The sequence below is a fragment of the Phocoena sinus genome, chromosome 19, assembly GCF_008692025.1.
Source record: "Phocoena sinus isolate mPhoSin1 chromosome 19, mPhoSin1.pri, whole genome shotgun sequence".
Classification (NCBI taxonomy): Eukaryota; Metazoa; Chordata; class Mammalia; order Artiodactyla; family Phocoenidae; genus Phocoena; species Phocoena sinus.
In genome coordinates, this window is record NC_045781.1 from 3,180,208 (window position 1) to 3,195,501 (window position 15,294).

At 52.9% G+C, this 15,294-nt stretch overlaps 1 protein-coding gene across 6 annotated transcripts; it reads left to right on the forward strand.

The window, feature by feature from the left end:
- Positions 1-522: 522 nt before the first annotated feature.
- Positions 523-13,728, forward strand: TNNT1 (troponin T1, slow skeletal type). Of its 6 annotated transcripts, XM_032612886.1 has the most exons (15): positions 739-799; positions 2,168-2,218; positions 2,328-2,341; positions 2,633-2,662; positions 2,857-2,913; positions 3,124-3,253; positions 3,737-3,758; positions 6,069-6,132; positions 6,797-6,913; positions 7,127-7,204; positions 9,457-9,570; positions 10,472-10,581; positions 12,458-12,548; positions 12,678-12,718; positions 13,579-13,728. In XM_032612886.1, the coding sequence occupies exons 2-15, from the start codon at positions 2,212-2,214 to the stop codon at positions 13,622-13,624; spliced, it is 921 nt and encodes a 306-aa protein (XP_032468777.1). In that variant the 5' UTR covers positions 739-799; positions 2,168-2,211; the 3' UTR covers positions 13,625-13,728. The 6 variants fall into 6 exon arrangements, with proteins under 6 accessions (XP_032468779.1, XP_032468780.1, XP_032468781.1 ...); XM_032612888.1 differs by lacking the exon at positions 3,124-3,253 and having other exon boundaries at positions 523-799; XM_032612889.1 differs by lacking the exons at positions 2,857-2,913; positions 3,124-3,253 and having other exon boundaries at positions 524-799; positions 2,633-2,683.
- Positions 13,729-15,294: the final 1,566 nt, after the last annotated feature.

Consider the following 15,294-nt stretch of genomic DNA (forward strand, 5'->3'; position numbering starts at 1 on the left):
CATAGAATGAGAAATGCGGAGAGAGACAGACACTGGCACGGAGGGGTGAGGAAGCCCCTAGAGTTCAAGGTGGTGGATTGGCTGGGAAGGGGGAGGGGCTACCAAAAAAGATCAGTGTCCGATGGAGGTGGGGAGTGTGAGGTCCTGTGGGCCTGACACACCCCCTCCCCCTCCCCTCCTCCTCCCCCTCACACACCTGTTTCCCCGCTTTAGCGCCTGTTGTCACCAGGGTGGAATCCTGGTGGCAGACAAAGGGATGGGGGTGGGGAGGGGGGGACAGAGAGATGGACAGAGACAGAGGTGGGGAGACGGAGAAGCTGAGACAGACACACACAGAGAAACACAGACGAAGAGTCACAGAGACAAAGGAGAGATAGAGACAGGGAAACGGGGTATGGGAAGTGGAGGCCCAGAGAGACACAGAGAAAGGGACCCCTTCATGGAGCGAGAAGGGGTCCCTTGTACCCTTTTCATCCATAAGCATCCTCCAAGGGGCTTCGGAGCACAGTGTGCCGTGTGATCTGGGAGGTGTGGAGCCCGAGGGTGGCCTGACCCAGCCCGGGGCTCCTGGACAATGCTTTTGGGATGGAGGAGACGCCTTGGAACAGCCAGGAGGTGCCTCTATCCCGAAAGTGGAGCCAGAGTGGGGGCAGGGCAGCCTCTGAGTGTGAGGAAAGGAATTCTCTACCCCTCCCTCTCCCCCTGGGGCGGGGCTGAGCCTCCCACTATAAACTGGGGGTGCTTCAGCCTGCCCAGCAAGACTGCCCCACCGCTCACACCTCTGCGGACGCAGCCTCAGGTAAGGGTCCCAGAGGAACTGGGGATGGAAGGGAACGTATTAGGACTTGGGGGTTACAGAAGCTGGGAGTGCAGGGTTTGGGGGTCCCAGAATACAACACCTTAGGACCTCGGAGGTCTGAGTCTGAGGGAATCTCAGAAACTGGGAGTCCCTGGGCTTGGATGACAGACAGTCTGGGTGTCAGAACTGGGGGGCAGTGTCTCAGAATCTGACGATTTAGGAATTGAGGTCGCAGAATCTCATGTCTCATGATGGGAGGTATTAGAATTTGTAATGTCATATTTGGGGGTTTCATGAATCAGTCCCCTGAGTTTATGCATCCAGATTTTGGGGTCTCACAGTCCTGAGGTTTCAGAATTTAGGGGATGTCAAGACCTAGGGGGTCAAGATTTTAGGGCACGCATAATCGGGAGTCTCGACAGTTGGAGTCTCAGAATCTGGAGATATGAGGAGTTACTGTTTTTCAGAATTCATAAATTGGGGTCTGTGGGTATGGGGATTTTGTGGGGCCTCTCAACCTGGGTGCCTTGGGGATCTCAGAGATTGGGGACTCTTAGTATTTAGGGGTCAGGATGAGGTCTGGGGACAGAAGCTGTTCTTCTGTGTCCTGTCCCCTCCACGGCAGTGGGTGAAGGTGAAAGGAGGCGACAGGTGGGCAGATAACCAGCCAAAGGGGAGGGGACCTGGGGTGGGAGAGGGCAGCGGGTATGATTAATTCTCCTAGAACCCCCCCCTCCACGAATACTTCTCAAGAGATGTCCTCGGTGTCACCCTCTACGACATCCCCCCAAAATAGACCCTGGGGATGGGGCAGCTATTGTCTTCGGACCACTGTCCCTTCCCAAATACCTCCTCCTAATGCCTACTCAGATCAGGTTCCTACGGACTTGTCATAAGACAAAAGGGGACAGCTGTGGTCAGGGGGCGGGGGCTGCAGCCTTGGGGCTCTGCCCGGACCGTATCTCCCAATGCGCTGTCTTCACCCTCGGTTTAGGAGTCTTTAGGAGTTGGAGGTCCCCAGCCCCTCCCGCCTCAGACCCAGGGGTCCAGGCCCCCGGCCTCTCCCCCCTCAGACCCAGGGGTCCAGGCCCCTAGCCCCTCCTCCCTCAGACCCAGGATCCAGGCCCCCAGCCCCTCCTCCCTCAGACCCAGGACTCCAGTCCCCCGGCCCCTCCTCCTTCAGACCCAGGGGTCCAGGCCCCCGGCCCCTCCCCCCTCAGACCCAGGACTCCAGGCCCCCGGCCCCTCCTCCCTCAGACCCAGGGGTCCAGACGCCCCGCCCCTCCTCCCTCAGACCCAGGGGTCCCGGCCCCCGGCCCCTCCTCCTCTGGACCCCACCCCACTCCGCCTGTTCTCTGCTTTTCATAGGTCGCAGCAGGACACCAGGATGTCGGACGCCGAAGAGCAGGAGTATGAGGAGTGAGTGATGCTGGCAGGCGGGCTGGGGCCCTGGAGCGGTGGGGACACCTCCCACCTCCAAGGCGCCTAACTCTCCCCCTCCCTCTCTCCTTCCCTCCCGGGTCCTCAGGGAGCAGCCTGAAGGTGAGTGGAGAGTGGGATGGCCTTGGGGGGGAGGGGAGATGGGGACACCTTGGCTCATCTTAGCCCACCCTGCCCTACGCCCACCCTCCTGGTCCGCACAGCCCGTGGGAAAAGCTCAGTGGGCCCACTTGCAGCTGAGGCCCAGAGGGGTCCCCCCGTCTAGATGAGACTCGAACCTGAACGCGGGTCTCTGCGCACTCACGCACTCTTCCCCCCATCTGAAGCCTCTGCCGTCCCCCCCCCCCACCCCGGGCTCCTCACGCCTCCTCTTGTCTCCCCCACCCCTTCCAGAAGAGGAGGCTGCTGAGGAGGAGGAGGAAGGTGAGGCCCTGGACTCCGCAGGTCTGGAGCTGGACGCGGCACCGGGGGGCTGGTGCGGTGGGGACGCTGGGCGGGGGCGGGGATCTCGATGGTCTCGGCCTCAGCTCCTTTAACAGCCTCTCCCCTCTCTCCCCTCTCTCCCCTTCCCGCATCCGGGCATGGCTGCTCCCCTCCCCCGGCTCCCCAAATCCTAGCTTCTCCTCCCGCCCCCTCCCCAGCCCCCGAGGAGCCGGAGACGTTGGCTGAGCGAGGTAACCGCGGCTGCTTCGCTTCCTGAGGCCGATTTCGGGGGTCCTCAGGGCCCTGACCTCCAAGATGACTCCCTCCCCGCTCCCGTAACCCGTCCCCGTAACCCGTCCCAGGCCCGGTCCTTTAAGCCCCGGAGAGCTCTCGCGCTCTCCAGTGGCCAAGAAGGGAAACAGCCTCGCAATGGCTTTAACCCGTTCCCTTCCTTGTTAAAGGGACCAACACCCAAGCCTTCTTCCCCAGTCTGGAGGAATACTTACAGAAGGGTTGGATGTTTGCGGAGAGGCACCCCTCCTCCCTCATCTTCGCCTGTCCGTTACTTGTCTCCTTCATATACATTCAAAGGTTGGGGCGTGGGTTGTAGAAGGGACTAGCAGTGGGAGTCTGTATTCCTCTGTCCCCAAGGGGGAGGGGGCTGGGGACACAATTCCCGGGTCACCGAGTGAAGAGGGGGCTTGGGGCCTCCCTGCACTGCTAGATCTTGATGGAGGGCAGGAGCTCTGGGTATGTAGAACGAGGGTCTGAGGGTTTGTTTGTTTTTTCTCCTTGTGGTCTGGCGGTTTGGACACCTGGGTTCCCAGGGAAATGGGAGGGGGACCCCCACACCAGTTCTGAATGTATATCTGATGCATGTGACCCTCTCCCTCCTTTATGGCCACCCCGATTTCCCTTATCCTCTTCCCCCCCCCCCATACCCTTCCCCCAGAGCTGCAGGAGAAGGGAACTGGGCTTGTGGGGAACCAAGGCTTGGAGGCAGGTCCCTCCTTTGGATGTGTCATGCCCACCCCACGAACTCTTGCTAATTATCTTTTTGTATCCCTCCACCAGAAGAGGAGCGCCCCAAACCAAGGTGAGATCCTGGGGGGTGGGGCTCCCAATCCTGTCCTCTTAAATATATCACCCACCTCCAGAGACAGGCTGCAAGAAAGGCAGAGAAGGAGAGTGGGGAAATGGAAACATAGAAGAGGACAGTGACTCCTCCTTTCCACAAACATTTCTGGTGAACTTCCCACTGTGTTTGGCAAGAGTCAGACTCTTGCTGTCCTGTTGGTGTAACAGACCCAGATACAGCAATGGTAGTGCAGAAGAGGGCCCTATCTGTGCCCTAGAATATCAAGGAAGGCTTCCCAGGGGAGGTGATGCTGAGCCCTGAGGGCGGAAGAGTTTGCTAGCTGAAGGAAGTAGAAGGGAGATTGTAGATGACGAAGCGGAGTGGTGTGTACAAGGTCCAGTAGCTGGATCTTGGCCAGCGTTTCAGGGAACAGATGCAGACACAGGTCATTCTGATGAGAAAGACCAAACTAGGCAGACCAGGGAAGACTGTGAGAGCTCACCCTGGAGGGTGTGACACTGGGGACAAAGCTTGGAGATGCAAGGAGGCAGCAATCGAGCATGAGATGCAGAAATTCTCTGGGACACCCGGGAGCCATGGAAGCGTTCTGAGCAGAGGGGGCCGAGGATCCGATCTGGCTGAGAGCACAGGGGCACATGAAAGCACAGGTGTGCTTCAGTGTCAGGGAAAGCTTGTTGGAGGAGGGAAGGTCTCAGGGGTGGAGTGTATCAGGGGAAGGGCATTGTAGGGCAGAGCAAACAGAGGCAAGGGGGCACAAAGGCACATGACATGGCCAGGGAACTGTAGGATGTGGTGAGTTTTCAAGGGGAAAAGGCCTAAGCTGGAGCAGAGGGCATAGGGTAGAAAGGGGCCACAGACTGAGAGACCCACAGGTTGATGAGCTCAGTTGGGGCCGGGTGTGTGCAAAGGCAGGAAATGTTGAGGAAGCATCTGTTTACTGGAGTCTGGGGTTTGGGAGAGTCTGGGCTGGAGACAGAGTTGGTGAATCCTCGGTAATTGATGATAATCGAAGTCACAGGAGTGAATGACATTAATCACAAGAGTGTCCCACGCATGCATGAATCAAAGGGCAAAGCTCTCTTAATTTGGTTAATAGAAATTGTTGCTTTTTATTAAGCCAGGAAAGATGAAGCATAATTTGTTTAAAATTCTCTTTGATCATTGAATGACCAAAAAAGGAAATAAAGAGTCAAATATATGAGGGATCTTTTCATTTCTTAAGTTAAACTTTAAAGCTGTATTTAAGAAATCAAATCTTACAAAATCCTGGAAGGTTTTGGTAATGATGATGATAATTTCAAGGAAATTAATAAAATAGCTATTGATTTTAAAGTGTATTTTATTCAATAGTTCTGGTATCTTGCCATGGAGGATGCTAGCCCAGCCTAGCAGAAAAGTGCAATTTGTAGAGCGTATTTTGACATTTTAAAAGTTATATTCCATAACCATTTTGAAATGCTGGGCAAACATAAAAAAAAATCCCATACAAAGTTATTTGCATTTAATTCAATTAATCAGGCAATTTGAAAGCTAATTGATTAAAACACTGTAATATGATTGAAATTCTGTAACATTTTAATGTTATTTTTACTCTACTGTGAAAAGTTTTTTATACGATATACACACCCTAGTTTATCTTTGTGTCTTAGTGTGGACTTATAAATTTACTACAGTTATCTTGAGCCAGGAACACAATCGGGTTTCAGGCCAGTTTGATACTGGCTCTTCTTAATTTTCATATGAGTGTAGGACTTCAAACCAAATGTTATGTCAGTGGGACTGTGCTGTCTGTGGAAGTTAATAAATTACATGATCATTTTCTTCAGACTGGGAGGAGAGTGATAAATAAGATTTGGAGTCATAGGATACTGATGTACAATTTAAGGATTAAAGTTTCTTATAAATCAATTGTGAACAATGAATTATTAAAAAATGTTGACTTCCTAGTATAAAACTGCAAGAATAAAAATAAATTCTCCAGCTTAAAAAAGAAAGAAAGAAACCAAAGGAAGAGAAAATTCCAAGAAGTGGGAGTGCCCAGGGCAGTCCCCCAAAGCAGCACTACCCAATACAAATACAATGCAAGCCACATATGTAATAACTTAAGAAACAATTTTTTTTTTACTAGCAGCCTTTTAAGAAGTAAACCCAAACAGGTCAAATCAATCCCAATAGCGTATTTTACTCAACCTGTTATAGCCAAAATCTCAGAATTTCAACATGAATCCATATAAAACGTTATTAGTAAAATATTTTACATTCAGCAGGGAGGTCAGACTACTCAGTGTTTCTTTTCTGTCCACTCAGCCGGCCCATGGTACCTCCGCTGATCCCCCCAAAGATCCCAGAGGGGGAACGTGTGGACTTCGATGTAAGTAACAGACATCTCATCCCAGGAGGGGCTGCTAGCCTATAGGGTGCAAATTAGGAAGAGGTGCCCCTCCCTAGCCACTGTTTTTTGTTTGTTTCCTACCCGCTTCTTTTGGAATTGTGTCTTGGCAGCCCCTTAGTTTAGTGTCAGAATACGATGCTTTGCTGCCATCTGCTGGAAACACAGTGCATGGCAGACGTCTGTCCCAGCTGTCAACCCCACCAATTCTTTTTTTTTTTTTTTTAATTTATTTTTGCCTGCGTTGGGTCTCCGTTGCTCCGCGCGGGCTTTCTCTCGTTGCAGAGCGAGCGGGGGCTACTCTTCGTTGCGGTGCGCAGGCTTCTCATTGCGGTGGCTTCTCTTGTTGCGGCGCACAGGCTTCAGTAGTTGTGGCTCGCGGGCTCCAGAGTGCAGGCTCAGTAGTTGTGGCGCATGGGCTTAGTTGCTCTGTGGCATGTGGTATCTTCCCAGACTAGGGCTCAAACATGTGTGCCCTGCATTGGCAGACGGATTCTTAACCATTGCGCCACCAGGGAAGCCCAACCGCACCAATTCTTGCTGCAAAGGGCTCCCCCTCCTGATGCTTCTCAGAAGTGCTGAGAGGTTGGCACCCTCTTGGGGCACCACCTGGGGAATGACCGTGCTCCCACCCTCTGTCCCCTAGGACATCCACCGGAAGCGCATGGAAAAAGATCTGCTGGAGCTGCAGACGCTCATTGACGTGCATTTTGAACAGCGGAAGAAAGAGGAAGAGGAGCTCGTGGCACTAAAAGAGCGTATTGTGAGTCAAGGGAGGTGGGGTTCCCCAAATTCTTCTCCCTCCTTCCATCCTTTGGGCCTTGGGAGATACGTTCCCGTCCACTACAGACCCAAGGCTGAAACTTTTGGGAAAGTACCCAAGTTGGTGCCCATCACCACTCTTGACCTACCCTGGGAAGTGATAAAGGGGGTGCGTGGTGGTCCCTGCACCCCCTCATTCTTCTGTCTCCCCCAGGAGCGGCGCCGGGCGGAGAGAGCTGAGCAACAGCGCTTCAGAACCGAGAAGGAGCGTGAGCGTCAAGCTAAGCTGGTGGTGGGTGTTTCCCCTCCTCCCAGAGCCCAAATGTTACTTTCTCAGCTGGACACTGCAATTTTCCACTCATGACATTCTCTGTGATCCCATAAAAGTCCTCATGCTGTATTATTCAAGGGTCTTTCTGTTGGAAGGGACAGAAACTCCAACCCAAACTGAACTTAGCAGAAAGAGAACTTTATTGGCTCATATAACTAAAAGGTCTAGGGCATGGCTTGCTTCAGGCATGGCTGGATCAAGGGACTCAAATAATATCACAAAGACCCAGCTTTTATCTTCCCATCTTGGCCAATATTTCTGTGGACAGTGTGTCCAGGAGGGTGAGCAACTCATCCTGGTTTGCCTGGTACTTTCCTGGTCTGAGCCCTGGAAATCCTGCATCCCATCAGTCCCAGGTAAACCAGATGGTTCCCAGGCAGGGGTGGCAAACGGCCACCAGCAGCTCTGGCTTAAACTCCTCTTTTCTCTGTCTCCTGCACAAATCCTGGGATGTTTTCAAATTGTTCACCCGTCCACTGTGGAGTGAATCACTGGCTAGTTGGGAGAGAGTGGCTAGAATGCTCCCATTGGTTTAACCCTTGAAAACATGACCTGATTTGGCATCAGGAGTGGCTCACGCAAACCACTTGTTTTTGTTTTTGTTTTGCCACGCTGCGCGACACGTGGGATCTTAGTTCCCCTACCAGGGATCGAACCCATGCCCCCTCACAGAGTCTTAACCACTGGACCAACAGCAAAGTCCCTCAAACCACTTTATTTATTTATCTATTTATCTATCTATCTATCTATTTATTTATTTATTTATTTTTGGCCGTGTTGGGTCTTCGTTGCTGCTGGCGCCGGTTTTCTCTAGTTGCGGCGAGGGGGGGCTACTCTTCGTTGCGGTGCGCGGGCTTCTCATTGCGGTGGCTTCTCTTGTTTCAGAGCATGGGCTCTAGACATGTGGGCTTCACTAGTTGTGGCATGCAGGCTCAGTAAGTGTGGCTCGCGGGCTCCAGAGCACAGGCTCAGTAGTTGTGGCGCACGGGCTTAGTTGCTTCATGACATGTGGGATCTTCCCGGACCAGGGCTCGAACCCGTGTCCCCTGCATTGGCAGGTGGATTCTTAACCACTGTGCCACCAGGGAAGCCCCCTGAAACCACTTTTAAAGAACAGGAAATGGGTGGTGTGGTACGCAAAGGACTGGTCTCCCAAAGATGTCCACATCCTAGTTCCCAGAGACTATGAATATGGGAACCTGCCTGGCAAAAGGGACTTTGTAGGTATGATTAAGTTAAAGATCTTGAGATCAGGAGATTCTCCTGGATTTCCTGGGTGAGCCCAGTGTTATCACAAGGGTCCGTAAACAAGGGAGGACCTTGGAAGGTGGGGGAAGTGGCCCTGAGCCAAGGGATGCAGGCGGCCCCTAGAAGCCGGAAGAGCAAAGGGAGTGAATCTCCCCTAATGCCTCCAGAAGGACCCAACCCTGTCCATACCTTGACTTAGCTCATGAGACCCATTTCAGACTTTTGACCTGCAGAACTACAAGCTGATAAACTTTCATTGTTTTAAGCCACTCTGTTTGCAAATTACAGCAGCGAGAGGAAATTGATTCAGGTGGGGAATCCTGGGCAAGTGAAATACCATCATGCCCATCTCACCTGCCTCTCCAGTGGGGATGGGGCTTTGGTCTGGACAAGCCACTAATTCTGGAACATGCAGTGCAGACTTTCTGGATGTGGTAATGCCTTAGTGAAGGCATTCTAGAACCTCTTCCTCAGGCTCAAGGCCAAGAGCCTCTTTACTGCCCCAAGCCCCCCGACTCCCATCACAAGTTACCTTCCATGACCCTCTGAGGACAGTCATTCTCCTCTCATGAGACTAAGGAAGAGTAAGTCCCAGAGAGGGTACGTGCCTGCACTGAGGTCACACAGCAAAGATCACCATTGGCCATTTCAGGCTGGAGCATGCAGAAAAAAGCAAGCACGTCCCTCCACTAGTTTAATATTTTCCTTGGGGGTGGTATATAAAGTCTCAAAGAGGAGGAAGGACTTGCAGGTGGTCACACAGCCGGGCCTGGGAAGGTGAGGAGGGGACCGTCAGCATCCTTGCCTGTTCTGATATTGACCTTGTTTTATGCTTGGGTCTGATTGATCCCTGCTTCACTCAGTGCAGAAGAGGGCCCCCTCCCACGTGCCCATCTCAGACCCCCTCCCCTCTCAGTCCAGGGTGCTGGAGGGAGGCCCAGGAATTAACCCCTTTCTTCCCACAGGAGGAGAAGATGCGGAAGGAAGAGGAAGAGGCCAAGAAGCGAGCTGAGGATGACGCCAAAAAGAAGAAGGTTCTGTCCAACATGGGGGCCCATTTTGGGGGTTACCTGGTCAAGGTGAGTTCAGCCTGCTAGGGCCTGAACAGGAAACGGGTAGTGTGGTACACAAAGGACTGGTCTCCCAAAGATGTGGGAGGAGGGGCTGGGGGCCCGGACCCCTGGGTCGGACGGGGGATGCACTGAGGCCTGGACCCCTGGGTCTCTGGAGAGAGGGGCTGGGGTTCTGGGCTGAGGGAGGAGGGGGCTGGGGCCCGGACCCCTGAGTCTGAAGTGGGAGGAAATAGGGGCAGGACTCCTGGGTCTGCGGGGGAAGGGGCTGGGGGCCCGGACCTCTGGGTCTGAATGGGGCGAGGCGTTGGGGGCCCGTTCCCCGGGTCTGAGTGGGGAGGGGCTGGGTGTCTGGGCTGAGGGAGGAGGGGGTTGGGGGCCCGGACCCGTGGGTCTGAGGGGGGATGGTCTGGGCTGTCTGGGCTGAGGTGCTGGGGGCCTGGATCCTTGGCTCTGAGGGGGGTGGGGGTGGGGCTGGGGCCGGGACCCCTGGGTGTGAGGGGGGAGGGGCTGGGAGTGTGGGCTAAGGGAGGTGGGGATGTGGGCCCCGACCCCTGAGTGTGATGGGGAGGGGTTGGGGGCCCGGACCCCTGGTTCTGAGGGAGGTGGGTCTGGGGGGTCTGGGCTGAGGGAGGATGGGCTGGGAACCCGGACCCCTGGATCTGAGGGAAGAGGGGCTGGTGGCCCGGACCCCTGGGTCTGAGCGGGGAGGCGTTGGGGGCCCGGACCCCTGGGTCTGAGGGAGGAGGGGCTGGGGGCCTGGACCCCTGGGTCTGAGGGAGGAGGGGCTGGGGGCCCGGACCCCTGGGTCTGAGCGAGGAGGGCTCGGGGCTTGGATCCCTGGGTCCTGATGTGCGGAGCCATCCGGTGGACCCATCCCCTAGTTCACGATGTCCTCTTCAACCGTCAGGCAGAACAGAAGCGGGGTAAGCGCCAGACAGGGCGTGAGATGAAACTGCGCATCTTGTCGGAGCGTAAAAAGCCTCTGAACATCGACCACATGGGAGAAGAACAGCTCCGGTAGGTGGGAGGGGCCTGGGTATGAGACAGGCAGATAAGGGGACGCCTGACCCAGATCCGAGTGGGCGGAAGCCCTGGTGCTGTGTGCCTTTGGGCAAGTGTCTCTCCCTCTCTGCGCCCCTGTAGACTCCCCTGTGGAATGTTTCACTGATATAGGCCCCACGTTTTGTGGGTGCCGAGACCTGTAGAGTCTGGGTGATAATACGGAAGCCAGACAACAGATCTGACCAAAATTTAGGAGATGATGGTGTTTTGATGGCCCCTGGGAACTCCGAATGGGCCCCATCTTTTACGTGAATTAAAGCCAGATGCACCGGCAACAGTTTTCCAGCCACATCTCTTCTGGGTGGGGCTCTATCTTGCCCTTCACAGCTCACTGTCTGCACAGCCTGCATCCCGTGGTAAAGCCACCTGAGGGGAGGCCGGGGAGGGTCTCCCCTTCAGGGCCCTCTCCTGCGTCTTGACATTATCTGGCCCAGGCACAGAGTTTAAAGTCAGAAACATCCACCACCTCATAGGCAGCACAGTGATGGGGTCTGGAGCTCAACATCTGAAACCACTTGCCAGGGGCTCAGTGCCGGCTTCACCACTTACAGCTGGGTGATCTGAGGCACGTGGTTTACCTTCTGTGAGCCTTGCTTACCTCACTGGTAAAATGAGGCGATGATGACAAAATCTACCTCACAGAGCAGTGAAAGGTCAGTATGGCAGCAGCAGCCCCCTGTGGAGGGCTTACAACCCTATGAGGTAGACACCCTCAAGCAACTGGAGCATTAAAAAACAAAAAAAGAAAGAGCAACCCTAGGCACAGAGAGGTTAAGTTAACTTTCCAGGGTTGCACACCTTGCAAGTGGGAGAGTGGGGATTTGAACCCAGGCAGTCTGGTGCGGTAGTCTGTGCTCTTCATCACTCTTTTACAAAGTGGTGTGATGGTAAATGTTTAACAAGTGGATCTCCAGGGCCTAAAAGTCCACATCTTAGCATTTGCTCATTTCCACGGTGTAAATACTCCCACCATGCTGATGTCAAACTACCAGCGTGAGAACTGTGCACTCGGAGTCGGAGTCGGGAGAGGATGCGCGGATTTGGCTCCAGCCCAGCACTGGCGATGTGCCGTCCTTCCCCAGTCACATTATCACAGGGCCTAGCACTAAATAACATGTCGTGAAAGTTCTTTCTTCCTCCTCTTTCCTTCCCTCACCACACATCCACTCATAATGTGGATCTACTAATATTTTTTGAGGATCTCAAGTTATCTCAGTTTTATTTATTAGATAGACGTCATATGATGGTCTCTAAAATTTTAAAGTAAAACACACCATGGAAGAGACAGCCTTTGAAGACCACTAGCTGGCAAAAGACAACAAAGACTGCTAGTAAGAATAAAAAGAATGGTAACAACTAGCTTTGTCGAGTGTTTAGCACGTGCCAGATACTTTATACCTATTCTCTCATTCTATAACAGTTCAAGGCAGTAGATTTTTAACAGTTCGGAATAAGTCTGGCCTCTAATAACTGAGATCTGACTATAGCAGCCTAAAATATAGAGGTTTGTTTTCTCACATAGAAGAAATCGGTAGTCCATAGCTGGTATTTGAACCAAGGCTTTCTGACTCCAGGGCCTAGGCCCTTAACCATGCTCGTCCTCCCTTAGAGAAACGTGAGCTCTCTGTTTTGGATATGGAGAAGTGGGCAGAGATTTTAAAACCCCCTTGCTGCAATTCACTTTGAATATCGTGGCCTCAAATATTAACAAAATGGCACCAATAATGTCGAACTCAGAGACTCGCTGTGTGGCTTTGAACAGTTCCCTCAACCTCTTTGGGCTCATGGCCTGGGCTGGCTCCCTTCCATGACAGCCCTTCTGCCCTGCCAGGGAGAAGGCCCAGGAACTGTCGGACTGGATCCACCAGTTGGAGTCCGAGAAGTTTGACCTGATGGAGAAGATGAAGCAGCAGAAGTATGAGGTGAGACCCATCTCTGCTGGAGGCCAGGCTGGGCTGGGGCTGGCCGGGTGCGGGGCTGGGCTGGGGCTGGGTAGGGGGTAAGCGGCCTGTCCCTCCGGCTGTGCCGGAATCTCCCCCCTGTCTCTGCAGATCAATGTTCTGTACAATCGCATCAGCCACGCCCAGAAGTTGTAAGTGTGAACCCGGCCCTGAGCCCCACACCCTCCATCTGACTCTTGGGACCTCTCTTTCCTTTCCTCTGGCTGCCCCTTACTCTGAGTTTCAGTTCTCCACCCCTTCTTGGGGGCTCTGTCTTTATCCCTCTTTCTCTGGGACGGTCTCATAATGTGTCCTTTCCTCTCCACCCTCCAGCTCTCTTCTGGGGTCTCAATCCCTGTTTCTAGGTCCCTCTAAATCACTGTTTCTCAGGGCGGGGGTGACCTTGCCCCCGACCCCGGGGATATCGGGGGATGTTTCGAACCTGTCTGGGGAGGGGGATGCTACTGGCACCTGGTGGGTGGAGCCCAGGGCTGCTGTTCCACGTCCTACAACGCACAGGACAGCCCTCACCACAGAATGATCCAGCCCCCGAATGTTGCTGGTGCTGAGGTTGAGAAGCCCGGCTTTTCCTCTGTTTCTTGTTCTGTCTCCCCTGTGTCTCCTTCCCTCCCTCCCTCCCCTCTGCCTTCTGTTCATCTTCTCTCTCCATCTCATTTTCCATCTTTCTGTCTCTTTCACCCCAGCCTCCCCGACCCTCTCTCAGTCACTCACCCTTTCCTTCCCCCATCCCTGTGCCCATAAATATTTATCAGTGCCCATATGAACCTGCTGAGCTCACCCACTGACATCAACTCCTGCCCGCCTGTGGGCCTGTGACCACTAATCACGCCACTCCAGGCAGTGAACCCAATGAGAAGGCACTTGCCGGCCTCTTCCTCTGGCGGGGAGGGCGGGGATTTGGGGGGATGGACTCTCTGAATTGAGGACAGGGACCCATCTCAGAGGTGGGTCAGGGAGGCCTTCCTTTCTGACACCCCTCCTTCTCCTACAGCCGGAAGGGGGCCGGGAAGGGCCGCGTCGGAGGCCGCTGGAAGTGAGGATCTGGGCACTGCCCCCCCCACCCCCCTCCAGGCACCCGGGAGCCCTTGGAGTGTGTGTCCCATCTGTGGCTTGAAATAAATGCTCCCCCTGCAGCACCTGCTGTTCTTTGATTGTTATTATTAGAATCTTCAACAATCATGACGGTGATGTGTAAGGTTGAACCCTCACACACAGCCGGCAGGAATGTAAAACGGGGCTGCCGCTTTGGAAAACATTCCAGCGGTCCCTCAAAAAGTTAAACGTAGAGTTACCATAGGACCCAGCAATTCTGCCCCAATAGAACTGAAAATCTCTGTCCTCACAAAAACTTGTACAGGAATCCTGGCAGCATTACTCACGATAGCCAAGAGGTGGAAACAACCCAAACGTCCGTCCACTGGTGAATGGATACAAGGGAATGAATATCCTTCAGCCATAAAAACGAATGAGGCTCTGACACAGGCTACAATGTAGATGAGTCTCCAAATCATAACGAAAGAAGCCAGACACAAAAGGCCACGCATTGTGTGATGCCACTGATAGGAAATTTCTAGAAGGCAAATCCATAGAGGCAGGGAGTAGAGTCGTGGTCTCCAGGGCCTCAGGGGAAGGAAGGAATGAGGGGTTATGGCTAAAAGGAATGGTGTTTCTTTTTGGGGGTGATGGGAGTGTTCTGGAATTAGACAGTAGTGATGGTTACACAACCTTGTGAATAGACTAAAAAAACAAACAAACCCACTGATCACACTGCTATATATAAGATAGACAACCAACAAGGACGTACTGTAGAGCACAGAGAACTATACTCAATATTTTGTAATAGGGTGGTTCAGTGGTTAGGATTTCACTGCCGAGGGCCTGGGTTCGATCCCTGGTTGGGGAACTAAGATCCCACAAGCTGCAGGGCGTAGACTAAAAAAAAATTGTAATAACCTATAGGAGAAAAGAATCTTAATAATAATAAATATATATATATATATAAAATAACTGAGTCACTTTGCTGTACACCTGAAACTAACACAACATTGTAAATTAACTGTACTTCAATTTTTAAAAATGCTTAAATAAAGGCACTGTGGCTCTTGAAAACAAAACAAAACAAAAACAGAAAGCCAAAAGTGGATAAACCTAAAAAAAAAAAGAAAAAAAAGAAAAACTGCCATCGGAAAAAACAACAAAAACAAACAAACAAACAAAACCTGCCATCGGGAACTGAGACGCCACCCGCCTTTCTGTTCTGCGTCGTCTGTGAGGTCACAGATGGGTCACAATATGATTTCTGGCTCCGGGACTGCTATCCCCTTTGTGTCCATCCCGACGGTCTCCAGGCCTCACGGGATTTGTAGTTTATTATTATTATTATTTTTTGCACAAGCCCAGGGACTTCAGAGTGGGCAGGGCTGCTCTGACATCCCTTGGGAAAAAAGAATCTTGCTTCTGTTTGGATTTCAGCGCCGTTATGCTGAAACGTTTGCGCTTTTTATGGGTCTTTGTTCCGGTCTAAAAGTGCCTGCCTCTTTCCCAATGAGGATTTAAGTGCAGAGTGCTTAACATAAGGATTATTTCATGCTTTATGGTGCTATGTATGAGGCAATTCACCCTCCACATCTGTTCGATCTCCTCGCCCTGGACTACAAATCCCAGCATGGCTTGCGAGGATGTAGAGCCCGGACTACATTTCCCAGCG

Excerpts from the sequence above, each read along its gene's own strand:
- TNNT1 (XM_032612886.1), top strand. Across the intron at positions 3,254-3,736 it reads TCCTTCATATACATTCAAAG|AAGAGGAGCGCCCCAAACCA; the intron begins GTTGGGGCGTGG and ends TCCCTCCACCAG. Across the intron at positions 6,133-6,796 it reads GGGAACGTGTGGACTTCGAT|GACATCCACCGGAAGCGCAT; the intron begins GTAAGTAACAGA and ends TCTGTCCCCTAG.